At 45.9% G+C, this 25,768-nt stretch overlaps 5 protein-coding genes across 11 annotated transcripts; 1 reads left to right on the forward strand and 4 right to left on the reverse strand.

Moving 5' to 3' along the window:
* Positions 1–79: 79 nt before the first annotated feature.
* On the reverse strand, positions 80–3,007 carry LOC117642833 (protein adenylyltransferase SelO, mitochondrial-like). 2 transcript variants are annotated; one of them, XM_034381412.1, is made up of 10 exons: positions 2,888–2,996; positions 2,742–2,791; positions 2,444–2,622; positions 2,112–2,374; positions 1,898–2,028; positions 1,615–1,820; positions 1,423–1,526; positions 1,182–1,335; positions 712–1,087; positions 80–633 (listed from the first exon to the last, which is right to left on the reverse strand). In XM_034381412.1, exons 3-10 carry the CDS (start codon positions 2,606–2,608, stop codon positions 395–397), a joined length of 1,638 nt encoding a protein of 545 aa, XP_034237303.1. In that variant the 5' UTR covers positions 2,609–2,622; positions 2,742–2,791; positions 2,888–2,996; the 3' UTR covers positions 80–394. The 2 variants fall into 2 exon arrangements, with proteins under 2 accessions (XP_034237303.1, XP_034237302.1); XM_034381411.1 differs by having other exon boundaries at positions 2,742–3,007.
* Positions 3,008–3,667: 660 nt separating this feature from the next.
* On the reverse strand, positions 3,668–7,118 carry LOC117642834 (polyadenylate-binding protein 2). 5 transcript variants are annotated; one of them, XM_034381414.1, is made up of 7 exons: positions 6,914–7,118; positions 6,076–6,230; positions 5,885–5,999; positions 5,707–5,774; positions 5,436–5,630; positions 5,221–5,354; positions 5,098–5,131 (listed from the first exon to the last, which is right to left on the reverse strand). In XM_034381414.1, exons 2-7 carry the CDS (start codon positions 6,220–6,222, stop codon positions 5,098–5,100), a joined length of 693 nt encoding a protein of 230 aa, XP_034237305.1. In that variant the 5' UTR covers positions 6,223–6,230; positions 6,914–7,118. The 5 variants fall into 5 exon arrangements, with proteins under 5 accessions (XP_034237304.1, XP_034237305.1, XP_034237308.1 ...); XM_034381417.1 differs by lacking the exon at positions 6,914–7,118 and adding an exon at positions 6,866–6,885; XM_034381415.1 differs by lacking the exon at positions 6,914–7,118 and adding an exon at positions 6,575–6,715.
* A 93-nt stretch (positions 7,119–7,211) lies between these two features.
* LOC117642829 lies at positions 7,212–12,692 on the forward strand. 2 transcript variants are annotated; one of them, XM_034381403.1, is made up of 10 exons: positions 7,212–7,358; positions 7,721–7,959; positions 8,031–8,261; positions 8,342–8,438; positions 8,527–8,680; positions 8,761–8,966; positions 9,050–9,296; positions 9,383–9,495; positions 9,585–9,762; positions 9,846–12,692. In XM_034381403.1, exons 2-10 carry the CDS (start codon positions 7,857–7,859, stop codon positions 11,862–11,864), a joined length of 3,348 nt encoding a protein of 1,115 aa, XP_034237294.1. In that variant the 5' UTR covers positions 7,212–7,358; positions 7,721–7,856; the 3' UTR covers positions 11,865–12,692. The 2 variants fall into 2 exon arrangements, with proteins under 2 accessions (XP_034237294.1, XP_034237295.1); XM_034381404.1 differs by having other exon boundaries at positions 7,818–7,959.
* Positions 12,693–15,630: 2,938 nt separating this feature from the next.
* Positions 15,631–21,044, reverse strand: LOC117642370 (TLC domain-containing protein 3A). Its single transcript, XM_034380461.1, has 6 exons — positions 20,883–21,044; positions 20,174–20,448; positions 19,778–20,099; positions 19,592–19,693; positions 19,380–19,508; positions 15,631–19,288 (listed from the first exon to the last, which is right to left on the reverse strand). The coding sequence occupies exons 1-6, from the start codon at positions 20,925–20,927 to the stop codon at positions 19,097–19,099; spliced, it is 1,065 nt and encodes a 354-aa protein (XP_034236352.1). The 5' UTR covers positions 20,928–21,044; the 3' UTR covers positions 15,631–19,096.
* A 1,864-nt stretch (positions 21,045–22,908) lies between these two features.
* On the reverse strand, positions 22,909–24,668 carry LOC117642314 (predicted GPI-anchored protein 58). Its single transcript, XM_034380387.1, has 2 exons — positions 24,008–24,668; positions 22,909–23,929 (listed from the first exon to the last, which is right to left on the reverse strand). Exons 1-2 carry the CDS (start codon positions 24,202–24,204, stop codon positions 23,305–23,307), a joined length of 822 nt encoding a protein of 273 aa, XP_034236278.1. The 5' UTR covers positions 24,205–24,668; the 3' UTR covers positions 22,909–23,304.
* Positions 24,669–25,768: the final 1,100 nt, after the last annotated feature.

Below are 25,768 nucleotides of genomic sequence, written 5' to 3' on the forward strand. Positions count from 1 at the left end.
ATGTCCTTACCACAGAGCCAGTACAACCACTTCGTGGTTGGTTAGATATGCCTACATCTGAAAGTAATTTTCTTTAATGTCACAGAAGATTGTGTTTAATTGGCATTTTAAAGTAACAGGTACATCATGTTTCTGTTATACACTAATTGCTAAATTTAACCATGACTAATTCAGCTACCACAGCTACAGCTCATTTGTTTTTACATTCATCAGTTGTAAAAGAGTTGTAAATTAAAATTGGAATTATTTTGATTCTAAAGGAGAAAATCACAGTCAAGCTCTGTAGTCTTCACACAACACCATTTCAGTTGGCAGATAATTCACAAATAACTTTTTAAACAATTTTTTTTTTTTTTTTGTGCACATTTGATTGAAGGAGATGAAAGCTGATCATTTAGCTTGAGCAGCTTACACGGATACAATTTGCCCAGGGTGGAGTTGGACCAGAATACCCTTTCTTTTCTGCCGTTTCGTTGATAGTGAATGGATTGTTCAATATCTCTAGTAAAAACTGAACTCCGCTGAAGTCATCTTGTTCTGCCAGCTTAATTGCATCCTGGGCCATCCAGTTGCGTAGGACATACTGAGGGTTTTTTGCTAACATGTTGCTTCGACGCTTCTCATCAGACAAACCTAAGCAGAAAAAAAAGTTACTTTTTAAAAAGCATTTTATGCATTGAGGACAAATTTAAATCTAAAAAAACCACAAACCTTCTATGATCATAGTCTGTTTATAAGTATGTACAAACTCTTTAAATCTTGGGTGGCGACTGAAAACTTTCAGAGCCCAATATTTATCAAGAACTTTTGGATCCAACATTTCATCCAATTTTACAAAAGCTAGCTGCCTGAAAGTCATTGTGAAATCACTGGATGTATCTTGCATCATCTCTACTAGTAGATGCACTAGCTGAGTGTTTGCTGTTGAATTTGGCTTGAAGCCCAACTTTTCATGAAATCCTGCAATAAACTGAGCTTCTCCAGTAGCCACAGCATTTCGGAGCATTTGCTCTGCTTGCTTTTGCTCTGGTTCAGAAAGAAGAGGCCTGACTGCCATGACAAGCTTTGCCAGATTCCAGTGAACTATCTAAAAAAAAAAGCAAAACAGTTGGTAAATAAACAGTTTACAATCATACCATCATGATAGATTTCAAGAATAAAAGAACAAAACTTAAACCTACTCCCAGCTGCTCAACAAATGAATACCGCCCTCCACTATCAGAGGAATTTGGAACAAAGTTCCGATCAAATTTTTCCATGAAGCCAAATGGGCCATAGTCAATCGTGACACCAAACATACTCATGTTGTCAGTGTTCAGGACACCATGGGTAAAGCTACAAAAAATAAAAAAATTATAATAACAATTTATTTATTATTAGTATTGTGGCACAGTACACTATCTTGCATCCACCTTTACTTACCCAACCATGGACCAAGCAATTACCAGTTTGATGCTTTCATCTATTACCTTTTCCAATAAAGCAAGATATTTCTGGTCTCCATACTCAGTTATGTCCGTGCGCAACTAAATGTACAAAAAGAAAAAAAAATTGATACATTGAAGAAAAAAACTATGCTTTGTTTTCGTAAGAGACTTAAAGTTGATTTAATACCTCAAGGATATAGTTAAGCAGTTTACGCAATTCAGATAGTTCACTAGTGCTGGTAAGAATTTCTAAAGAACCAAATCTCAAGAATGATGGGGCGATTCGCATGACAACTGCAGCTCTTTCAATTTCTGGTCTTCCATCATAGAATTGATCTCGTATGACTGGGTCGTTGCTTACAACCAAGGCAGCTGCTCTTGTTGTAGGTACACCTAAAGTCATCCATCATATAAAGTAACAATCAATTATGACAATGCAGAACGTTGAGATCAAAATGATTCCAACTTACTTAGAGCATGCATAGCCTCTGAACACAAGAATTCTCGCACTGATGATCTTATCACAGCACGACCATCTCCCCCACGAGAATAGGGGGTAAGACCACTTCCTTTTAGCTGAATATCCCAGCGTCTTCCATCACTTTAAAAAGAGAATTACTTCTTGAAAAACAAATAACGGGTGCAGAGTCATCAGCAAACAATCAAACTTAAAATGGGACTTACTGTGACACATATTCACCTAAAGACATGGCACGACCATCACCTAATTGAGCAGCCCAGGCTCCAAATTGATGACCCCCATAACGATGTGCCAAAGGTGTTGACGAACTAAGAACATTGCTGCCGGCAACCCACCTGACAAATTCATCTGTCTCTGTGATGCTGGGGTCCATGTTCAGAATGTTTATTAAAACGTCTTTTGAGAAAGCAACAAGTCTCACATCCTTTTCTAAAGGAGTTGGCTGGACTCTTGAAAATATTGCTCCCTAATAAATCAGATATCACATTAAAACAACACAACTCACGATCTGAAACAAAGAATCTCAGAACTGCACCTTAACATTAGGGCGAATGTAAGAATCCTCTTCAGAATCAATGGGTAGATTATTTTCAAAAACCGATGAAGGAGCAAACTGCCACTCAGACATGGATTTCTTCAGACTTTTTGGTGTACATTGCGCTTCTTTCGAGGGACAACGTCCACTTTTGGAGTCACTCATTGTGTAAATCAGCACTGGATGGAATAGGAACAAGCAAAGAAACAGATCAAAACACAGACCACATAATGACTTCATTACATCAAAAGAAACGGTAAAAATGACAACAAGGTTCTAGCACAAAACCTGCCTTTACCTGACAAGATGTACACAGGCTGCACTGCAAAGCTTCTAGGTTGAGGACATCTTTTATTAAGGAGGCGATGAAATGTTTTCAACATTAGAAACTTGGCCCACGCAAAAATCAATTGCTCCAGAAGAGAGCTGCACCCTAAATCTTACTTTGAAACAGAGTTTGAAGCGGACAAGTTACTATTTTGTTTGTTTATTGCACATTTGCCAATCTGTCATTCTGGTCATTACAAAAAAAAACAACTGCGACAAACAGCTGAGAGCACAGGGGGGGTAGGGGGTGGGGGGTGGGGTTCGAAGTATGACAACTTCATCAAGCAGAAATCTCATCAGTCAGTAGAGTCCTAGACTGCACCGCGTGAGTCATTCATTGGTGGAGTCGGGCGTCTCAGCGCAGGGAGAATACCGGCAGATCCCGAATGGGGAAACCTGTACGCGTTGCGTTCTTTAAATAAAGTCGGCACAATCCACAGAAAGAAAACCGGAAGCTGGCGTGTTTTGAACGCGGGTCGTACGAATGAAATAAAAAAATATGGGGGCCGGTCCTCTCAGTTCCAGGCCTTCCCCACCGCTTGACTGGTAAGCCAAGAAGGGTACTTCCCATTGGGCAGAGAATTTAAAAAATATCAATCTGATTTGACTAAAGCTCGATTTAGCGTTTGTGACAGATGCTTAAAATTTCCAACGCTATGTGCGGGGTTCGTTATATGCGGCGGCTGATTAATGGCGTTTTCCGCATTGGGGTAACGCATTTGGCGCGCTATAAGCGGGATACATTATATCCATTATATCGTGCAACGCTAAACCGAGCTTATACATTAACTTTAATTTCATGTAATGACACTAGTCTATCGGAAAGGTAGTGCAATGTGTGTGAGGTGAATGTTATCATCCTGCAATGGACTTGGTGTTAAAAGAAAAGAAATAGGGTACGGTCATTAATATTTTTTATCCAATTCATTCCATAACTACACTTTTCTTAGTGTTTAAATTATCTTTTCTGTCATGAGGAAATCTTATCTTTCAAAGAAAATTGGGAGGGGCAAAATAATACAGTTTGGTTAATGGACCTTTTAAATTCCAGTTCAAAATAATAAAAAAAAAATTCACATTGAAATTCCTACAAGGTAGCTATTGGATTAAATCACATCATTGCTACAGTTGATTAGGAAATCCTAGGAAAGTTGGTTCATTATGGACTTAATGAAATTCAGTTGTAATAAATAAAAGAAATCATAATTAATTTAGAACAAGTATGATTGAATGTGCTAAATGATGACTGAACAAATCAAAACCTAACCACAAACAAGCAGATATTTGAAAATATTATCAGCCCATGAGCCATTGTACATGCTATTCATTAGGTTCATTACAAACAGTGTGATTTAACAAGTCATTACAATTAAAAATTATACAGTAGGTGTATTGCCATGAGAAGCATGTAAATGCATACATTTTTTCTTTTTCTTTCCCACAAAGCTTAAAGAGTTTGGCCTCTTTCAAAAGTACTACATATATAGTAAAGTATATAATTTCATTTAAGGTGGATAATGTGAGAGTTAAACATTATGGGGCAAAAATGCTATAAAATTCAAACGTCTCAGCACATAGCAAAACTTGCTAAGAATAATAGACAAAGACAAAGAGGTCTTCAATATTAGTTGACTGCTTTGGAAACATATTCACGGACTTCAATGCAATTTAATACTACATAGATAATAAAAATCAGACCTTTACAACATCCTCATAACAGACCAATGTCTTGTGAAGATTGCAGCTTTGCCCTCAAAAGACATTCTGAATAAGAAACTTTCATGAACTAATACTTCTAACATATGGTGTGCCTAGTGCATTACTAACTTAAGCAACACATGGGAGCATATAAATTATTTCTGCCTGTTACCCATTGACTGACAAGCCATCCACAAGAAAAAAAAATCAATGTTTTAGAAATGCAAATAAAAACATGGATGAAATGCTATAAGGAAAAGGCACAGGTACAATCTAACAGAGGGATTCAGCACATGCTCCCATGAATTTTAAGAGACAAAGTATCATAAGAATCACTGATTAATTTTCATTTGTACACACGATTCATCAACTACACCATCATCCACATCTCATCCAGCACTCATAATCACTATTTAACTTCACAGGCATGGAAGCCCCATCATTGTGATCTGTGTTGTCACCCCACTCTCAGCAATAGTCAAGTTTACTATCATCAAATTACAATGAAGAGCAACAAAAAAGTAACAAAGAGGATTTCAATTTCTTTAAACCTTTTTTAACCACAATTGTGGGGAAGGGTAGCCTGTGCACACCGAACTGAAAGATGAGTGCGGCACAGGCAGTGTTGATCAGTAGGGGTAAAATGAAGCCCTTCTGTAACTCCTATAAAAGAAAAAATAATTTAATTTGAGTTGAGCCTGAATTAAATTTAATGAGCCATTAATTGAACAATCATTTACATCAATAATTACCTTGGTCTTCTCATAGGTCTGTACCCAAAATAGGCAGATCCTCTACTGACTCTCCCTCCACGGCCCAAGCCCCTGCCCCTAGGTCCCCTGTTCGTAATACTCATACCAGGTCTATTCGTGCGCTTTGGATTAACCTGGACGAGAAAATTGTGAGTTTCAGTTGTGCATCAAGTGGCTGCATGGATAAATGTAAACCATCAAAGTTAAAATCAAACCTTTATTTGGCGACCTCGGAAGAGAGATTCATCCATGGCCATAGCTGTCTGTACAGACTCCTTCTCAGCAAATTCAATGTATGCAAAGCCTTTGGGATGCCCATCAAACTTGTTGCAGAGGATTGTCACTCTATTTATAGAGCCACAACCATGAAAATGCTGCTCTAATTCTTCTGCTGTTGCACCATAATCTACCTAAAGTATCACATAAGATTAATAACCAGTAATAGGAAAAATAGTGGTGATCAGGCATATAATACAATTTACTTACATTTCCTACATAAATTGAACGATTATCTACTTCCATTTTGTCTTCTAACGACATATTCAAGGGGCTGGCTGCAAACAAAAATAGGAATCCAAGTAAATAAAGATCTACAAATCATTTCAAATTTTATGATGCTGTGGGTTGGAGGACTCTAGTCCAATTGTCAAGGATATCTACTCACCAATCCCTGGCGGACTACCCATGTTCATTTGTTTGTCAACTTCTGATTGAAGCTGCTTCAACTTCTCGGCCTCCTCCTCCATTTCCCGTACCCTAGCTTTGATGGCTTCAAGTTCCTGGCAAACACAGGCTATGAATTTCCAACGATACAGCAATAATTTAATAAAGAACTAATTGAAATTCAAAGCTTACAGGGTCATCCATGCCAGCTCCAGCATGGTTCGCATCCAACTCTCCAATGTCTCCATTGTCACCGACATCTCCTTCACCTCCCTCCATCTGATCTAAACTGTCCAACTGCTCCTCCCCAGTCATGCCCATATCTTCAGAGTCTGCCATAGTTAAACCTGTCAAAATGGAATTTTAAAAAAAATTATGATAGGTGCAGAAATTAGACTTTAAAACTGAAATTTCCAATTGTGAGCAGAAACTGCAAAAAAATTAAAAACAGCAATCATCCTTGAACTATCCAGCAGGAAGTAATAACAACCCAAATGATGCTTGGATCTGGAGAGCAAGGGCCCAAAAAAAAATTATGCCCTGCCTACCAATGAACCAACCGAACTTTAAGTGTTCGTCATTTGAAAAACTATGAGTTGTTTTGAACCGAAATGAAAACAATTCATATAAATATGAAATTTTTGTGACAGAACTAAGTCCGAAAAATACACACTCGGGTGAGAACTATAACCTTCTTGGTAAACAGACGACGAGAAGTAGTTACAGCAACTTGAATAAGGAACAAGGGCTTTGAGCTCTTTACTAATGAGAAACAAACACGCTAATGTAAAAAGTAGGATATTGAAATTAACAAAACAGTTTGTAAACAAATCTTAACAAAACTGTGTTCCTTCTGATCTAGGCCGGCTCCGGAGATCGCCGGTGAAAATGGGTGTAATGATGGCGTCACAAAAACTAGTCGGTCCTTAACGATATATAAGCAAGCAAAAATATCTCCGTCGCCAAAATTGCACAGATGTACCCCGTAGAACATAAATCTAACGCGATGTAATAGGATAAATGCACTTGCCTAAAATCCTCTATAAATAACGAATTCACAACCAAAACCAAATTGCTTCTTAAAGTGTTTATTTCTTCCTCTTCTTGTTCTTCTTCCAGCGGTCGATATTGGGTCTTTCACGTCGAAGAGTAACAACAGATAATATTAAGGATGTTCCCTTCAAAATCATCCGGTTTGATTATTTAATAAATTTTGCTAGGCTTCATTCCACAGATCCGAACATTAGAAACTTAAAGAGAGGCGCATTGGTAACAGAGGGGAGGAGGGAGGTGGGGAGGGGGAGGGAAGGTGCACCAAGAACCACCAAGAACACGCCCCAGTTGAAGGGTCAAGTCAACAACCAAAGGAGAGATCCAACAAATCATTTTCCAAATCTTTTTCAAACCGGATAATTTGCCTCCCAGTTTGTGTTTTTGACCATTTTCGCTTTTTATAGTTAATTTTACATCCCAAGGTAATGTTTCACTCATATTACTTGACATTACCTAGCCCATCCATTTAATTTAGTGTTGAGCATGAGTATGTAGTTGACGTTGACAAAAGCGAAGAGCGGACATACGATAAACGCTAGCCGACGATGTGTTTATTTAGATTGTACTTTTAGCAGCAATTTGTATTTGTAAAACAGAAATGCACCTTAATTTACACGATAAAGAGTTATTTTATTTTGTCTCTGACATTGCTTATGTTAAATTATTGTTAAAGCAGTGCGCAGAGCTGTAGTGTGGACGTCAGTTAAAAGGACAATTCAAATCCGTTCAACCCTTCCTCTCGAATAACTTCATGTTTCTCTTTGTTTTCTATCGTTTCTCAAAGTTACTGTTTATTTGAGTACACGACTTGCTTTCAACATCATGACCTCCCCTTTGGCTGTTGCTTCTGCTGCTTGACCGATATCGTTAATGTCTTCAAGTGAAACTAACCACAAGAAGTTGTTGTGAATCCCGTCAAAATGGACATTGATAGCACTGAAGACAACTACCATGCTACCACCAGCCAACATGCTCCTTCCCCTGATATGTTTTCGTCTGAAGATGAGGAAACATACAAAATTGGTAAGTGTACATCTTTCATGTGTCGATAATCATTTGAGGTCGTTGATTAACAAAGAAATCTCCTTTTGCAGAAGATGAGCTTAGTCAGTCAGCACCTGTGAGCCCAACAACTGAGACTGCAATTCCGGAAGAGAAGGATTTGGTGGTAGAACTTGAGTCTGCTCGTCTGCAGCGTTTGATGGCTCTGCTTCAAGGCGTGCCTCCTCCTCCTTCAGTAACTATTCCCCAAATTACACTGAATGAAGTTCTCAAGAAATTGAGAGAAAATAATGATCAACTATTTGGACCCAATGACACTGGAGGTATGCCAAATCTAAGATACAGTTGAACTGTTCTTTACTGTGTTACCTATTTCTAAATATGTTTTATGTTCTGGTTTTAGGGCCGGTTCATAGCCTGTGGAAGCCAAACGCTTCATTGAAGGAAGTACTTAACGCTGAGTGGCCTGAAATCAAAAAAATTGTCTACCATGACATGCAGTTAGTGTCTGATCTAAGTGTTTCATTTGAAATGGATTCCTCTTAATTTAATTTGATTTAAATTGGCTGTTTGTCTCAAATTTTTCAGCTTTAATACCTGTACTGCTTCAGAAGATGTAGAGCACATCAGCTTAAAACTTCATGAACGACTCATTGGTGCCGAAACATCCACATGGTGTAATGCAGTGACATCATCTGTTCCAATTAGCACTAGACAGAGACAAAGACGCAGTATGGGTAATGTAAGTGGTCTATCTAATTTACTTGATTTCATCGATTAAAATCCAAAGGTCATGATTGGTCACCCATTATTTTTCTACAGACGTCTCCAGGGTGTAGGCTAAGCCACTTGGCTCGTAGGCGTCAAACTTTCTCGTCTGCTAATTTGGCACAACTGTCAAGCGTAGCTGGTAGTGGAACTGCTGGAGGTGCTCATGCTGCTGGCAGCAGCCTCGGCGGCACGCGGCGGCGCTCAATGAATGGAGCGGGCTCCGGAAATGAGAGGCGATGCATTATGGTGGAAATAAAGTGAGTCTTAAGGAAGAAACTTCTGGCGTTATCTTGTTTTTGATGTGTGAGATGTAATGTTCTGTTTTCTGTTGTGCGTGTAGGAAAACTGACAAGAACAAACGCATAAAAACTAACAGCAAGGAAGCTATGAAGAAATTATCCTCATCTGGAAATGCTCCTAAGGCTGCAGCTCCAGTTCAAGACCCTGTACAATCCCTCAAAAGAGCTCTGTTTCAAAGTCCTGAGGAACATAAACGCATGGCAGCTTCATCTTCGAATCATCCTTCGTCATCTGAATCCAATAATGTTCAGAGATCTAAAAGAGCGTTGTGGCCTTCTGAAAGAGAGGTAATCTGAAGTGTCCAGCCTAAAATTTGTGTATTTGAAACCTATCTAAATTGTTACCTTTAATTATTGTTCACCTTTTTATGCAGGCTGCAGTTAATGATAATGGTAAGAGAACTCTTGATAAGAGTGATTCCTTGAGTTCTCAGAGATCTAAAATGCACTGTTCTGATGATCGAGCCCCATACATCCGTACTACAAGGTAGATTATGTCAAATACTCATAAATTTTTTTTTGTGCTTCAATTTGGATTGTGATCTTAATTTGTATCCTCAAATTCATCAATTTCAGAAGTCTCCCTTTTCCTGTGGGTCAGAACTCTAATAGCAGTTCTGTAAGCAATCCCTGCCACAGTTCTAATTCAAACAGCATTGGTAGCAACAATAAAAGTGCTCGTCGTGCCAGTGACCAGGGACCCCCTGCCCAAGAGTACAATCTTAACACTGAACTCAGTGAACTACACAAGAGAGTAAGTGACACTGTGGTGAGTTTTTAACTCTTAGTTTAGAATTATCTTAACTTATGTCTCCTTGTTTTGTTTTGTTTTTTCAGAAACTCTATTGGGCAATTACATCAGCACTTCGATCTCATGGTATAAACAATAGGACCCATTCCGATTTTATCCAAATAACGTCAGATCTGGCATATCATTACATCAAAGTTCGTGCTAACATGACTGGTCCTCCACCTGCAAGTACAAGTGAACATATGTTGCAAGTTGTAACAGCCAAAGCAGCTGAAGTTATCCAGGCAGTGCGAGCTGGGAAGACAGGCCAAGAGGAAAATTTGGGAGGAAACAAGGTCCAAAGGAAAGAAGAGAGGCCCAACAAAGAATTGTTTCGTGATGCTACTGCGTCCCTCAATGTGAGGAGAAGCCTTTGTGTTTCTTTGTCCACTTCAAACCATCAGTTATCAGATGATAAGCCCAAGCAGACAAAGAGAGTTCCTTCAGCAAGGAAATCATTGTCTTTTGATGCAATAGACCCTAGGCCTTCCTCTGGAACATTAAGCGATGAACCTGCAGAGAAAGGGGAAAGTAAGTACCAGTTGGATTCAAAAGGAAATGACAGCAAATGGAAAGTCAATGGTGAAAATGTCCCTCTTGCAAGTGCTAAGAGAGTTAGTCGGAGTCTGTTCCTGTCACCAAAAGACGATGTTAAAACTACAAAGAAAGACGCATGTGAACAAACATGTGGCTCAGACAATAAATTTAACTCAATTAAACAGACCTGTGAAGAGGCTATGGATATTGTAGATCATAAAAGTGAGGAGATGAAGAAGTCTGGTGCAATTGAAACAAGTGAAGTTGACGATCGGCATCCACACACCAGCAGTGAGGTTTCATCCATTCCAAGTGTAAGTGCTGAATCTTCAACTTTAGAGGCTGACAATGAAGCTTCAAGAACAAGTGAAGCAACAAACTTATCAGAACATGCCAACTCTGTTGATGCTTCCACAAATTTAGCCTTACTTCAATCAAATACTGTTGGAAGGGTAAATGGTTTGTTGGAAAAGTCAAATGTTCTCGGTATATCTGATAACCTTAAGGTCGATTCTGGAAGTTCTGAGTCATGTGAGTATGCCCAAACCAGAGTTCTAAGGGACACCAAAGAAAGGGTTGCCCGACATACTGTAGTGCCTGCCAGAAGAATCACCAGATTATCTTTGTCTCTGTCAAGAAGAGAATTAAGGTCTAGTAGTTCTGATTCTACTGATCAAGATCCTGCCCCTACCAGCTCTCACTTGGATCAGAAAGCCACCTTACTGAAGAAAGGTGCAGAAAACAACTTAATTAATATTGCTCATGGTGTGTCTACTAATCTGGTACCCACAGTTGTGTTGTCACCCTTAAAGCTAGAGCAACACCACACAAGTGAAAGCAACAATACTTCGAAGAGTACATTTGGAAGTCCGCCTTTCATTGTTGATAGTTCATTGACTCCTGCACATTCGCCATTCCTTGGTTTCCCATCGAAAGATGACCTTAACTCGTCTGGTGAAGCAGCTGATGGATCTGATAGCACAACAAAAGCAGATGGTACATCTGATGAAGGGAATCTTTCTCGCTCAGAAGCTATAAAAATAGATATTGAGGAGAAAGTTATAACACCACTGCTAGAGGGAGCAGTTTTGGAGTCTTCTGTTTGTGTGGGAAGTGGTTCGTCCCCAAGTACAGATGTAGATTTATCTTTCCGTGGTCGCATTGAAAGTTTGAAGCCATCAATTGCAAGTGAAACTGCCATTAGTTTAGACTTAGGTATGAATTTGAATGTAAGTGCAAATATCCTGAACATGGATGAAAACCATGAAAAAAGTCCTGTGCTGGAAAAATGGGCAGAAAGAGCTAGTCGAAGTGCTCAGAAAAGTTGCATTCCTGTTGAAGAAGTGATTGATACTGTGGCACAGGATGTTCCTCTCACTGCATTGCAGAAGCCTACTGATCATTCAGCTGAAGAATCTATCCTGCAGTGGGAGGAGTCACAGTATGATGGCACCTCTCAGTGCTCCACAAACATGTACGAAAAATTCTGCTCGATATTTGGGCCCTCTAGTCACCAGGGTAATCCTTGAGGTGATGTTGAACAACTTGTTTTGACCAAGTGTGTTCCTTTGTGATGTAATGTATTATGTACAATGTCTAGGTGTTTTTGACTGGCTTCGGGAAGACTGAAATTTTCCTCTTTGTTATCAATTTTATTGATTTCATGTGAGTGGTTAAATAGTTGAATTATTTAATGGTAGCAAAAAATATGTACTACTGTTGGGTAGTTTCATTATGAGAATGTGTATTTTGGTAGGTTCCTTTTACTGACTACTTTTTAATCATATTCTTTGTGTCTTGATTCTACTCACTAGTGTGTTGAGGGGGCTCTGTTGAGATTCTATTGTTTGTTGTGCTTTAGTCTAACAAACTTCACCCTCTCCTCCCCTCTTGTTTTTTTAGATAGTAATAAAAAAGAGTTTTTATTATAATAAATAATTTCAATGAATTCTTAATAAACATCCTACTTTCTATTTTGTGGGACTTCTGCTATTTTGTAACACATTTGTTCAGTCAGATTGAGCTCAGATTCAATACCTTTATGTATAACATGCTGATATTTCTGAATCTGTTAATCTTTTAGCATAAATTGTTGGTCTGCTCATGTAACTTTGATGTGTTTTTTTTCTTCTTTCTATTCACTCTGCTTTTTATTCAGTTTCATTGATAGGTTTGTGAATTCAAACCAATTCAGCTGTTCCCTTTCATGACTGAAGTAGGCTGCAACCTATTTTCAATTTAAAGGACCTTGTTTTAAATGGAAGAATTTGTGTACGAGTTTTACTTGAAAGTTGACTTTGTTTATGTATCTTGATTGACGTTGCTAAGGTTATTAAAAAAATATGGAAAACTGAAAAGAGACATATTTATTGAGCCAAGGGAATCTGCTTCATCTTCCGTAATTGACGCTGCCGCCGGGGAAGGTGACTAGCCCGCCCGAGGGCCTGCCGCCACTTAGCAGGGTCGCCAATCTGTTGGGCACGTTGACGAAGCCTCCGGGATAGGCAACTTGGATGGGGCCCGCCTGGCCGTTGTTGGGCACGTTGACGAAGCCGCCAGGGTAGTTGACATTGACCTGAGGGTGGGCCGCTGCCACCGCCACCAGTGCCACCACCATCCAAGTCTGCAACACGCCGGTGCCAAGCCCACATCACACGCAGAAATAAATACTCTGTTCACCAGGTCGAATCACGTCGGAAGCGCTGCAGGCGCCGGGAAGGCTACCATTTCATTCCGAAGTCAACAGCGCCGAATGCCTGATGCCTGGGCACTGGAAACTTGCGAGCCGCTCTCGCTCACCGGGGGCCTGGGGGAAGTCCACGCACCAGCGACCTGCTTCCTGATTCGTCCTTGGCGCCAGCGTGACAATGGGAGGGAACAGTCTGGCGGCCCGTCGGCCCGGCCAGGTCGAGCCACGCCTCCCAGCTAAATGGCGCCTGCCCGGCTTGGCGCCGCCACACCGCGCCACACATGCAGGATGACAATTACTTCCAGAACGAAGCGGCAAATTTCCGTGGCCAGAAGTCAACCACGTTGCATCGTAGGAGGCCGAAAAGCGACCGACCGCCGCAAGGCTTTGAGACCGCTTATAAGTCAAGCCCGGGTCAGACCCTCTGAGGACTACAGATGACGCCCCGTTAGCGATTTCACTTTCAGGTCACTGGCAGGTCCTTTTGGGCCGCCACGTGGCAGGGAGGGAAGGACTCACCAGCAGGGCGCGCGCCATGTCGCCTCTCGCTGAGTTTCGGCAATGTGAGGATGTTCGTCGGCCACGCGTTGCTTAGCGCTTCAGCCTCGGCTTCAGCGACTCTCGGCGCAGACTGGCCGCCGCGGCGCGCGTCCTGCCATCTTATAGGTTCCGGGTCCTGGCGTCCCGGGGGCCGGCCCGGGGGCTTGCGGCAGGCCGGCGCGCATCTCGCGCCTCGCTTCCAGGAGCCGCGGCGGCGCCTCTGGGCTCATTTTCGGCCGGGGAAGGGTGGAGAGGGGGGGGGGGGTCGATTAAGTGGCGGATGGCGGTAGCAGCGCTCACCGCGCCAAACCTTGGCCGGTCAAGCGTCCCTTTGCGAGAGAGGCGAAGAGGCACTATGTCGGGATCGGCTAGTAACCCAACGCGCGCGCCTCGCAGGACGAGGCTAATTATCCCAGCAAACTGATTCCGAGAGTCGTTTTTGTCGCTCCGTCTCTCTCGCACTCCTGGGGCCTCCCGTATAGGCGCGAGAGAGACACAGCGACGGAAACGACTCACGGAATCAGTCTGCAGGGAGTACCTAGGGAGCCGCCGCGGCTTAATTTTGTTGTTTTTGTTGTTGTTCCGCGAGCCGATTCAGAAAGGCGCGGCACGCAGCCCGATGCAGACGGCAGCGATGGTGACCGTGCCCAGAATGAGGAAGATGAAGAAGCGGGAGGGCGAGCCCGATTCCCGACGAACGAGAAACGAGGAGAGTCGAAACACAAGGTATACTCCTGCAGACTGATTCTGAGAGTCCTTTTCGTCGCTCTATCGCACTGATAGGGCGGACTGAACATAGGTGCGAGGGAGACAGAGCGACGAATCGAAAACCACTGTCAATCTTCAGTCGGCGAGAGCGCCCGCGAAGTCGAGGGTAGGCAAGCCCGCTCGCCGGGCGCGTCTTGCAGAGCGGCCTACCCCCGACTCCGCGGGCGCTTTTTCGCGCGCTTTTTCGCGCGCTCTCCCCGTCTCTCTCTTGCAGACAAGGACGCGCCAGACGCGCTCCGCTCGCTCCGGTCGAGACGCACGCGTGCTTCCATTCGTCAACACACGACTCGCTATCATAAAACGCTCCAGAGCCTCGGACTCATGCATATGAAGATGTGCGAATCGCCGTGTCATATAAAAACAAACACGGCCACGCGGCTTGACTCAGCTTGGTCCCGGCCGCAGTCATCCAACACGTCTCGCTGCCGGCCTGCCGGCCGTAATGGTGCGATATTGCTGTCCATGGAGCGTGGATCGCGAAACCGCAGAGAGGCCCTGCCGGATGACCTGAGGTCGGTCAGCTTGACGCCAGTGACAATGAGCGAAAAGCGACCCCCCCCCCCCCAATCCTCCGCGCCGCGGGCTCTACTTCTCCTCACAGCTCACGGCTCCAAGGGAAAGAGGACCCGAGCTGACCATAACTTACTCTACGAGTGATCTCAGCCTTCCACACGGGCGTGGTCAGACAGATACGCACAGCCGAGCGATTCGGAAGTCGTTTCCTCGCCCCGACTAGGCTTAGGCTTCTGGGGCCTCGGATTCGCGGAACGGAGCAGAACGGAATGGGGCGACCGCGCGGACTTTGGAACGCCCCGGTCCAGGTCCTGGAGGGGCTGGTGTCTGGTGCCCGGCCACACCGCATTATCAAAGAGTCATTACTCTCTGCAGGCTGATTCGTCGTTCTGTCTCTCTCAAACACTCGGGCCCATGGAGCGTCCCGTGGGCGTGCGTGGGAGACGGAGCGACGAAACACTGTTCGGATCCGAATCGCTCTGCGGGCCAAAGATTGGACCTGGAGCCCCGGCAAGCACAGGCTAGCACCGGCTAGCGGCGTTCCAGAGTCTCTTGCCGTTCCAGCCGAGCCGGTCAGCCGGCCTGGGTCGCATCGATTCGAACTTGGATTCGAACCGTTATGGAAAACCTACCATTAGAGTGGCCCACAAATGCTTGGCGCTTCGCGGGCCACAGGAACATTTCCACACTCACGGCAGGATCTTCGTTTTGGTTCAGTGGCTGCTTTTTCATCAGCTACCCACCCAACCACCATCGTCGCATTTGATAATAATGATGATTCAAAGTTAGTTTTAGGTAATTTTATTATTGTGATTTCAAGAATACAACATGACTATATTAGAAACTGTGTTATTGCTGCATTTAACTCAAACATTTCATGAGTGCAATTTTAGTGACACATGTCCACAATACCTTACTCATAACACAACATTTTCCTTTTTTCTAGTTTTAACTCATTCACCGGTACAGTTTTAGCGACTAGATTGAAATCTTTAAGGCCAGCTCTAGTAAAAAGTAATTGTAGTCTTGTAGTCACCGCAATAATGTAAGGAGATGCATCATCTAAGTAATAATATAAGTTTGTGTTGAGTATGTGCCATAGCCATTTAGTCTTAAATTTCCAAATGTCTTCAAGCGAGCTACATATTTTGGAAGATTGGAGTCTTTCCACAGGTAAAACAGCTGCATGAGGCAAAAGTTAATTTGAGCCCAAAACTTAAATAATAAATCACAAAAAGACATAAAGACCTATAAGAAATCAAAAATTAAATACAAAATACTGTCACAAAAGGAAGACTTCACTTTCAAGTAATTATGAGGACTCACATAAAGTCAACAGCTTTTAAGTGCATGATTTTAGATCACAAAAAAATAAAATTCAAAAGCAGACTTTGGCTTATATAGTTTACAAGTCTTAATAAAAAGACAGCCCACAAAGTAAAGTAACAGACTGAAGGCTCAATGACTGACTAGGCCATACATTAATACGCATAGTGTGCAATATACATTTCTTCAAAAGAAGTTACAACCAGAAAGCAGATACAAGTACACTTAGTCTTTAGTTTCATTCTGTAAGGGAAGCGTTAAAAAAATAAAACAAATAGTTTAACAAACTGTGGAAGAAGGTAAAGCAGAAGTTAATGTTGTTTTGTGGAAGGGAGCAAACAAAAATAACCGATTACCAGTCCAGTACACAAAGTTCACAAGCAACTTGCTTGTCCCTTACATAAAATACTATAACAGGTCTTGTTATGTTACACCATAAAAGGAAAACAACAAAAAACAAAACAATTGACCACACACAACAGATCATGAAACAGTTATCTAACTTTGGATGTCTTTTAGTAACACCAATTTAAAGTAATTTAAAATATCAACAATATTTGTTCAGAACAAAAGAAAAGAGCATTTATTATTCGTGCGAACAACCAATTCACTTTGACAGCCTATGAATATTTTAAGCATCAATGAACAAGACAGGAAACCATGGTCTTGGTACACCCTGCCTGGTAGTATATTCTGCCCTCATAGTGCACGATGAACATGAAAATTCACTAAGTGCCCTGCAAGGGACAGACACAATACAAAATTAAGCCACTTTTAAGTAGAAATTAATCACGACTGATTATCACACCCTTGTTCACAAAATAAAATAGTGCTTCACATAATACTTCAAAAATTGGTTGATTCAGCGTTCACGATTTTGTTAGATTTAATGTATTATTTTCAGGTAAGAAAAATACCCATGGTAACTAGTACCCACAATAGGCAAAACTTGGTCCACCAACAAGTAGATTGTTGTTTAACAGTAACAAACCTTAAGTCCGGACAATCTCAAACATGCTGCATACAAAAATGCATGGGAATAACTAAACTGTGGGTGGAGCAAGTTCTTTCCCCTAAGAGCTTAAATTATACTAGCATCAGCACATTATTTCAAAAGAGAAAAGTGCCAGATCACAGTCTACAATACTACATATACAACCGAAACATAATATCCATCTGTGTTAGAAAGACAGAACAGGACATCTGTAAAAGCATTTGATTCATATAAATATATTTGGTCAAAATACTGAAATTGGAAGCAAGTAATTTTAAACAAAAGAAAAGAAGACACTTAATTTGGTCCTCAGCCTGAGTTTGGTCCGATTGCTTGTTGTGTATTTCAACACGACTGCATAGGAAGCGAAATCTTCACTACCGGAATAGAGCTGCCGTCAACCCAACGTACAAAAACAAAGATGATTGCAATCGGCCATCAAATGATCAGTTGTGTGGAAACTCGATAGGTACATGCTCTTAGGCACTTTGATGACAGTCTCCATAGTATGGCAGCAACATGTCCTGAACCATACAGTTCACAAAAGGTATAGCATTACCAATTAAAAACACTTCAAGCACAACATTAGTGTAGAAAACTGACCTAAATCACACAAATGAATAAAAAGATTGATTGCAATTAGAAAAATACTTCTCAGAATACTATCATTCACAAGTATTTCTTATGAATTTAAAAAATGTGAGGAGCAGTCACAAATGATTAACTGTAGTATTCTAGTTTGGTTATAAGACTCGGATGATTCAGTCTAATGTAAATGTACAAACATTTGTCGAAGAAGACCCAACGATTCACATAGGGGAAACCATGGCCAGATTTGAAATATTTTCTTCTTATATGGTTTAAGAACTTAAGCCAAACTCGAAGGCTATTTGAATGACCCAAATGTGTGATTTAAAGTAAGAAGGAAGTGAAAACACACATGAACAGAGCTAAAAATTAAATGCATCTAAACATGATTAACAACCATCATAAAAAATAGTTAGTGAAATGCATCTATTCAAAATTGTCAAATATTTTGTGTCCAAGTCAGTCTGAAAGGCCAAGTTCTCAGAGTAGACAACTAACATTTACTCCATATTTCTGAAGTTGGAATGACATACTTCGGAATATTGAAGAAAATGATCAAATAACATGACATAGGTTTTGTTACAAATCTGCGAACCTCAGCACTCTGCAATTTCAAGAAATAGTTAATTTCCTGCCTGAAGTGTAGAGCTGCCATTGACAAATCTTACCACTACATGGAGGGAGATCTTTGGTTCAAGAGGAACAGAATTTAACAAGGCAGCAGAGGCACATAATCCCCAAAACTTGGCATTATACCTCTACTCAGAAGACACCTCTATGGATTGTTGATACAAAGTAACATTCGCAATATACTTAGTAAACAGATAAGCTGGTTTCCTGGACCAGGCACAGTTCAATGGAAAGTACTTTATTTCTATTCAGCACCTTAAAAAAAAATTAATGCTTTAGAATATTTACTCTGACACAATGGATAAAACCCTGAACATCCTATAACACAACAATGTTGGTTGTGCACTTGATTATAAGTACACAAATTAAAAATAATTTCAACAATGTCACTGTGGTGTGTGAAAATTTGCTATCTATCAGCTTCCTTAAGACAAGATTTCCATACAGAAAAGAAAAGACCAGTCCTACATTTAAGGCTTACTCAGGACTTGAATATGTGAGGACTGGCCTCATTCTTTTGAGGAGAAATAAGCATGGAGATACAGTATAATATTAACACCACATTAAAAGCATGCAAGTTCAAAATATTCTTAAAATAATTTTTTTCACTTTTTTTAATATTTTACGGTCAATAAAAGCATGCTATGAAGTTGTGCTGATTAGAAGAAGAAATGGACTAAGATGCAACTGCAATCATCAAAAACAAGCAAGATTCATTGCCTCACATCACTTGCACCACTAGTCAATGGTGAACATGAAGGTTTCTTGCTAGAGATAGGGCTGGCAACCTTTTTCTTGGCAAATATTGACACAGCCCCTTTGGTCATCAAAGAAAACCAATAAAACTGTGGTAGTGTCAGAATAGCCATACTGACTTTGCAACCTGTAGGTAGACTCTGCACAGCCTGTAAAAGAAAGAGAAATTTTCAATTTAAGCCAATGTAAAATTGCAAAGAAACCTTAGTTTCAAATTTGAAGCAGAGAAAATGTACTCACCTCCCAAATGGATTGATTAATAAACTCACTGTACATGTACATCACATATGGAAACATAGCCAACCGGCAAAGGAAGAAAGTAAATAACATGGTTAAGCCATTTACAACATAAAGGCTAGATGCTTTCATCTGTAACAAATTGAAATAAGGTAACAGGCCTTCTCAAGGTAATATTTACTGATTCATGAAGATGAAAAATGCTTGAAAAATACCTTTAGTTTACTCAGAATACCCCTTATTGAAACAAATGGAGTACTGAGTTCCATGAGATAAACAAATCCAAATACACAATCACCTAGACCTCCTCGGAGATACTGAAAAACACAAATCCAGGGATGAGTGACATGGTACAAGCAATGCTAAAACTGACTGAACTGGAACTGTCAAAGATTACTTACGACAATTAAAAGGAAACCAAATGAACCAATAAATATGTGGTGCAAAATTATGAGGGGCTGAGTTACAAGATAATCAGCAATTTTCCTCAAACGGCTTTTTTGCTTTTCTTTGACCACAGAACCATTTATAGCTCCATTTACAGCCGTACAAACATAAACCTTGTACATTGACCAAATGTCATAAAAGAAGTAGGCAGCACCAAACCATGCATACGCTTCTGACATAAAATGATTAGAGCGCAGAAAATTTCGAGTGCATGACCATGCACACACAACAACACCAGTGAAGCATGATAGAACAGCTTGGACGGCTGACACAATTCTGTAACAAAGATTAGAATGTAGGCAGGTTCCAAAATAAAAGTAATGGCAAGGTTCATGTTTTACAATACTCACTTGTTAGAAATATCTAGTACATCACCTATCGTAAGCTGGTACTTTTTACGGCAAAGGTGGCCTAGCTTTGTTTTAAGGCCAACATGATTTATAAGACCAAATAACGATACAAAAAATACTAATCCCAAGGCTGAAAGCCAGGCTCCTAGTGCTATGGGTATGTGGTCACTTGGATGAAGTGGTAAAAGGGAGACTCCAGCAATGCTCATAGAGCCAACGACTGATGCCAAAAGAAGATACAAGGCACAATTATTGCATTGCAGCTTCTGGTCCATCTGAAATAAAATCAAGCCGATAAAGTGATGTACTCCACATTCACATAACTCAAGGGCTGCCGAGAGCTTGCACTAGGCACTAAGCCAAAACTTCATTCCTCAATAAAATTGATTTGAAATAGAACAACAAGAAGACAACAAACTTCAAAATTACTGACAATAAAATTGCTTTGAGGAAAGTCAAAGAACTGGTTGGTTTACCTCATACCTCCCTTAATTAGAGGTTAAGCTAAATCTATTCCCGCAGTTCCAAGAAACATTCTTTCACCCGCCAAAATCGAATTATAAACCCTCAAAATGCTAAATTTACAGCTAATCATTCAAAAACTTTCGTAACACGTTCGTGAAAAGAGGTTAAAAGGCTTGCTACCACAGACCAGTGCATGTCATAACGATCATGTTTTAAATTTATCAAGAAGGTTGGGACTACTTACTTTCTTTTCTGAACCAGAGGTGCGACTTAAAGTTGAGTTATCCATGTCCAAGTGACAAAGTTCCTTGAGAAAAAGATGTTACTCCCCTGAAGAAGGGGACGCCGCTAAGGCCATCGGGTGTAGGTGCCGTCTGCTACAACGAGCTGAGCGCGCGCGCGCTCGCCGTGCCGTGCCGTGCCCTGCCCCCCACCCCCTCTTCCCGCCCTCTCCCCTCCAGGGAGGTCCGCGAGGGCCGTGATCCTTCCTTGTTTCGGGCTCTAGGGCTCTAGGGTCTGGGCTTTCTTTGATTCGCCAATGTCTCCCACACGTTTCATTCCACGATGTTGCAATGTGGAATCATGCTCCTTCCCCCCCCCTAAATTTTCCAAGCCAGGTGGCTGTCGAGATGGCATGGATGGCATCAGGCGAGGCGCAGGTGCAGCAGTGGGTGTGGAGTGGAGTGCTGCGTCGAGTAGTGCTGTTGACGGTCGTTTCGTGTGGTTTAGAGCAAGCTGAGCACAAATTTGAAACGCGCCAAACTAGCGCGATTGCAGGGCCACCGCGTTAGGCAGCCCCTTCCCCCTCCCCCGCAGAGACGTTGCGCCGGGTTGCGTCACGCTCCCAGCGTGTTGTGTATTTGCTGCTCATCTTGGCTGATATATTCCATGCATGGTGTGGCTTGGGATTTTGACTGGGCACCGCGCGTCCTGAAGCAGTTACGGGGGCTACTTTTAGTCTTAATTAATTAGTTTTTGAGTTAGAAATTGTCAAATTTTGCCTAATTGGTGGTGAGTAAACGCGACGACATGTCCGTCACCCTCTACCGGTCGGTGTGCTTTGTCGCACGCGTCTCGTGGGACGAATGAGGGAGAGAGAGAGAGAGATGACAACGAGAGGCGATTAACTTGCATAACTGCTTGCTAGAAGCTGGCTGGCCTGCCGGCCGGGCGAGCGACTGGCACACTGGCACGCCCTTCCAGGGCACGTGCACTGGCCGCACCGTGTAACTGTGTACTATCATCGCGTACAGTAGTGGCAAGCCCGGCAAGCCGCCTCTCGGTTAGCACGCCACGCCGCGCCACGCCGCGCCACGCGCACACTGCGAAAAACAGGACAGCGAACAGTGGACAGGAGAGGGAATGCGCCCAGAAAGCCGCGTCTCAGCGTTTTATGGCTGTCGTGGTGGCGTCACGTGTCACATCCACCGGGAGGCAATGCGGCGGGGCTGCACCCAGCCTCTCTCGCACCCCGACGGGCCATCGCTCGGCTCGCTGCGCCCGCCCTGCGCCCGCCCTGCGCCCGCCACGCGCCACCCCGTGCCCCCCTGGCCGTCGTCGAGTGGCTCCTGCGACGCGGTGCTTGGAATCAAGGTCGCGTCGTCGCGTCCCGGTCGTCACGTGACCGCCCCGACCGCGCTGACCGCTTGCGTAGGGCGTGCAGTGCGTGCAGCGCGAAACAGCTCCGCCGGTCAGGACGTCAGGACACGCCTCACCGCCTTTTACTTCCGAGGCGCTGAAAATTGAGCGGCCACGGTCCGCGCAAGGACTCCGCGCAGACAAAAGTGAAGTTGTTGTGGGGGTTTTGTAGTGCAGCCGGCTCGACAGGAAAGACAGGAAGCGGGGAGTCGGCCTCTAGACAGTCCCGGCCCGGCCGACGCCCCTTTTCTCTCCCCCACCGGGCAACTGGGCCCCACCGGGCCCCTCTTGGGGTCTGGACAGAGGGGCACTGTCAGGCGCTTGGCAGCAGACGGATTCGGAGAGCCGTGTCGTCGCCCTGTCTGTCGCACTCGCGAGGCGTTCCGTAGGGGTGCGAGAGAGCCAGAGCGACGACACGGCGATCTCGGAATCGGTTGGCAGGGTGGGCGGGGCCCGCCGCGGGGCGTTTTCGCGGTGTGCCGGGTGTTGGCCGGGTGTGCCTGACGGCCCCCGAGGGCTGCGGGGGCTGCGGCGAGGGGCAAAGGGGAGACAGTGGCGAGGCCCCCCGCCGCGGCCCGCAGCCATCACGCAGAGAGGCAGAGGCACGTCTGGAAGTTGGTAGTTCCTTATCTTTATTTAGAGTACGCTAGATAAGCCGGTGGGTGGCTATTTTACAAAATTCTTGTGACTAGAGAGAGCGTTGCAACTTGCAACCAGGGTCACTGCGCCTTGGCGTTGGCGGCAGCAAACTCCGGTTGGTTGCGGGCCGCGGTGTGGCGGTGCGGCGGCCGGCGGGTCGCCATTGCGCGGTGTGCTATTGACCCTGATCGCGCGTTGCACGTACAACCGTACAGCCGTACCGCGCGGTGCGGCGACTCAAGAGGCGCCAAATGAAACCTCAGCCCGGCAGCGCGACGCAGCGCGGCGAGGCTATAGATAACAAGACCCCCTCCTCTCAGGGCTCAGGTCCAAGGCCCAGGGTCCAGGGCGGGCCAACGGGCGAACTGCGGTGACCTGGTCCGCCAGACCTAGCGACCAGGCTTCTTCGTGGTCGCTGGCGACGGTGTTGGCGCTGCCGAGGGTGCCTTGGCGGGGGTTGTCGGCGTCGTCGCGGGGGCCGCCGTCGTCGCCTTATCGCGTGCGGTGGTAGCGGCGGGTTTGGCTGTACTGGGCCGGCTTGTTGTTGTTGTGGAGGGCCTGCTCGTGGTCGTGGAGGGCTTGGACGCCGGCAGAGGGGGCTGCTCGTCGGCCGTGACGTTGGCCCCGGCAGGTGGGCGCGCGGGGTGCCCCTCGTCGGCAGCCCCCTGCCCCACCGGCCTCGCCGGCCCCGCCACCACGCAGTTGGCCGTCTGGTGCTGCTGCTGGTGCGTCAGGTCCACGGTCTCCGCGTCCACGTGGCCCAGCGAGGCCGGATAGGGCAGGGCGGGGTTCCAGGTTGGCGGTGACGACGGCCAGGGTCGCGTGGGCGCGGGCGGCTGCAGTGTGTCCGCCAGGGCAGCGCCGGCGGCGGCACCCGAAGACCAGGACGACGTTGACGCCAGCGTGAGGGACACGCGCAGCGTGAAGGTGGCCGAGGCCGGCAGCGCCGTGGACAGCACGGCCACGCTGGAGCGGGTGTGCACCTCGGCGCTGGACTGCGCCGGGGCGTGGAGGCTGCGGAGAAGACAGGGTGGCGTCAACGAGGGCAGGGCGTCGTCGAGGACGGGGCTCGAGTGCAGCCCACAGCCTCACCTAAACACGGGGCTGAGGTCGCCGGCCTCCGTCTGCGCGTACAGGTGCACCACGCCGCGGCCGCCACGCCCCCACGCCCCCATGGCCACGGCGGCCGACACGTTGTAGCCGGCAGGGGCGACGAGCGTCCACAGGCATCCTGCAATCATGGAACGCGGAACAACGAGCGGCTGGGCCGGGCTGGGCCGGCTTGACATTTACTCAGCGCCTGCGTTTTGGACGGGCCCTAAACGAGCGGCCGTAAACGGCGACGCTCTCTCTCTCTCTCTCGCTCCCAGACAATGGCCTTGTTGGCGGCAGAGTAGTGTCGCCCCGTCCCCGTCCCAGCAGACTGATTCCGAGAGTCGTTTTCGTCGCTCTGTCTCTGTCGCACTTCTACGGGACGCCCCATGAGTGCGAGAGAGACAGCGACATTCTGCAGCACTGCAGGCCCGCGGATGGTCTGCTTCGGGCCCCCTCCAAGTCTCCGGGACGGCGCGGAAAAACGAAGCCAACGCCAGCGGCAGTCCCACTGCAGACCCTGCGGCTCCCCATGAAGTGCAGCAGTGTTTTGTAGGGCCTACACCGCCTGGACTGGAGGGGAGCATTAACAGCGCCTCGACAGGTGCCATAGCTACGCCGCGCCACGCCGCGCCACTCGGCGGGAGTCGCGGCCCGCGGGCACAGCAGGCGCCCCGCGCGCCGCCCGCTCACCACGTGGAGTGTGGAGTGGACGACGCTGCTGCGATAACTGAAGTGATCGACGCCCTCTCCGGCGCTCACCTGACACGGTGCCTACTGCAGCGCGCGGAGCGTTTCGGGATAAGATACAAGATACCCATGTTTTTGGTCGTTCCCCGGCCGGGACCGGGAGGATGCTGCTTGGCACAGCCGCCGCAGTGGCGCAGTGGCGCAGTGGCGCCGCCTTCTGCTTGGCTGCGCCGCTGTGCCGCCGCGCACGACGGCGATGCAACTTATTTATGGGAATGACACTTACTTGAAAGACCAGCCGCGGCGTCCAAGGCCTGCGGCGGCAGCGGGTCTGGCGAGTAGAGGAGGTCGAGGGGCGGCCCGGCGGCGCCGGAAGCCAGCCCGGCCAGCTCGGGGGCGGCGGGGCGGGGCAGCTGGATGGCGGCGAAGCAGGGCGGGGCGCGGACGGGGGCGCGGCGGCGGCGGCGGGCCGCACCACGAGGGGCTGGCTAGGCCTGAAAGGGCGCGGCCTCTGGGTCGGCTGCGTGTCGACGCGGTCCCACTCCTGGAGACGTTCTGTCGGAAACGTCATTCAGTAACTGACTGGCAGGCCATTCGGTTTCTTCCGCCCGGGGGACGAGCGAGTCGCGGGTGGCCGGCCAGGCGCCTGCAGTAGCGAGGTAGGCAGTCCCGCCGAACACCCCTGTGCCGCGGGACGGCCTGTGCTCGGCTTTGCGGGCGCCTCGACTCGCCAGGGGAAGTCCACGGAGGGCGCTCACCAGGCCACGGCGCCGCCAGGGGCCGCCAGTCCGAGTAGTTGCACGCCAGGGTGGCGGGGGCGGGGGGCTGCTCCGTGGTGGCCAGCGCCTGGGGCGGCGGGGCCGGCTCGTCCGCCCTCCACGAGGACGAGGAGGCGATCAGGTTGTCCCAGACAGAGCCCGCGTCCTCCAAGGCGGTGGCGTGCATGCCAGCGTGCTGGCCCCAGAGGTCGGCGTCGACGCCCCTCCGCGGCGCGCACGCGGCCAGCGCCGCCAGCACCGCCAGTGTCCGCGTCGTGGTCGCCACGCTGCGCCTGTATGGGAGGAAGGCCGG

This window comes from Thrips palmi, unplaced genomic scaffold (assembly GCF_012932325.1).
Source record: "Thrips palmi isolate BJ-2018 unplaced genomic scaffold, TpBJ-2018v1 HiC_scaffold_16, whole genome shotgun sequence".
In the NCBI taxonomy this organism is placed as follows: Eukaryota; Metazoa; Arthropoda; class Insecta; order Thysanoptera; family Thripidae; genus Thrips; species Thrips palmi.

Excerpts from the sequence above, each read along its gene's own strand:
- LOC117642833 (XM_034381411.1), bottom strand. The coding sequence starts at position 2,826 with ATGTTGAAAACATTTCATCGCCTCCTTAATAAAAGATGTCCTCAACCT. Across the intron at positions 1,821-1,897 it reads AGAGGCTATGCATGCTCTAA|GTGTACCTACAACAAGAGCA; the intron begins GTAAGTTGGAAT and ends GGATGACTTTAG. Across the intron at positions 1,336-1,422 it reads ATTGCTTGGTCCATGGTTGG|CTTTACCCATGGTGTCCTGA; the intron begins GTAAGTAAAGGT and ends TATTTTTTGTAG.
- LOC117642834 (XM_034381413.1), bottom strand. The coding sequence starts at position 6,222 with ATGGCAGACTCTGAAGATATGGGCATGACTGGGGAGGAGCAGTTGGAC. Across the intron at positions 6,000-6,075 it reads GAGCTGGCATGGATGACCCT|GAACTTGAAGCCATCAAAGC; the intron begins GTAAGCTTTGAA and ends TGTGTTTGCCAG. Across the intron at positions 5,355-5,435 it reads TCCGAGGTCGCCAAATAAAG|GTTAATCCAAAGCGCACGAA; the intron begins GTTTGATTTTAA and ends TTTCTCGTCCAG.
- LOC117642829 (XM_034381403.1), top strand. The coding sequence starts at position 7,857 with ATGGACATTGATAGCACTGAAGACAACTACCATGCTACCACCAGCCAA. Across the intron at positions 8,262-8,341 it reads TGGACCCAATGACACTGGAG|GGCCGGTTCATAGCCTGTGG; the intron begins GTATGCCAAATC and ends TTCTGGTTTTAG. Across the intron at positions 9,496-9,584 it reads CCATACATCCGTACTACAAG|AAGTCTCCCTTTTCCTGTGG; the intron begins GTAGATTATGTC and ends CATCAATTTCAG.
- LOC117642370 (XM_034380461.1), bottom strand. The coding sequence starts at position 20,927 with ATGGATAACTCAACTTTAAGTCGCACCTCTGGTTCAGAAAAGAAA. Across the intron at positions 20,449-20,882 it reads CCTCTGGTTCAGAAAAGAAA|ATGGACCAGAAGCTGCAATG; the intron begins GTAAGTAGTCCC and ends ATTTTATTTCAG. Across the intron at positions 19,509-19,591 it reads GTATTCTGAGTAAACTAAAG|ATGAAAGCATCTAGCCTTTA; the intron begins GTATTTTTCAAG and ends AATTTGTTACAG.
- LOC117642314 (XM_034380387.1), bottom strand. The coding sequence starts at position 24,204 with ATGTCAAGCCGGCCCAGCCCGGCCCAGCCGCTCGTTGTTCCGCGTTCC. Across the intron at positions 23,930-24,007 it reads GACCTCAGCCCCGTGTTTAG|CCTCCACGCCCCGGCGCAGT; the intron begins GTGAGGCTGTGG and ends TCTTCTCCGCAG.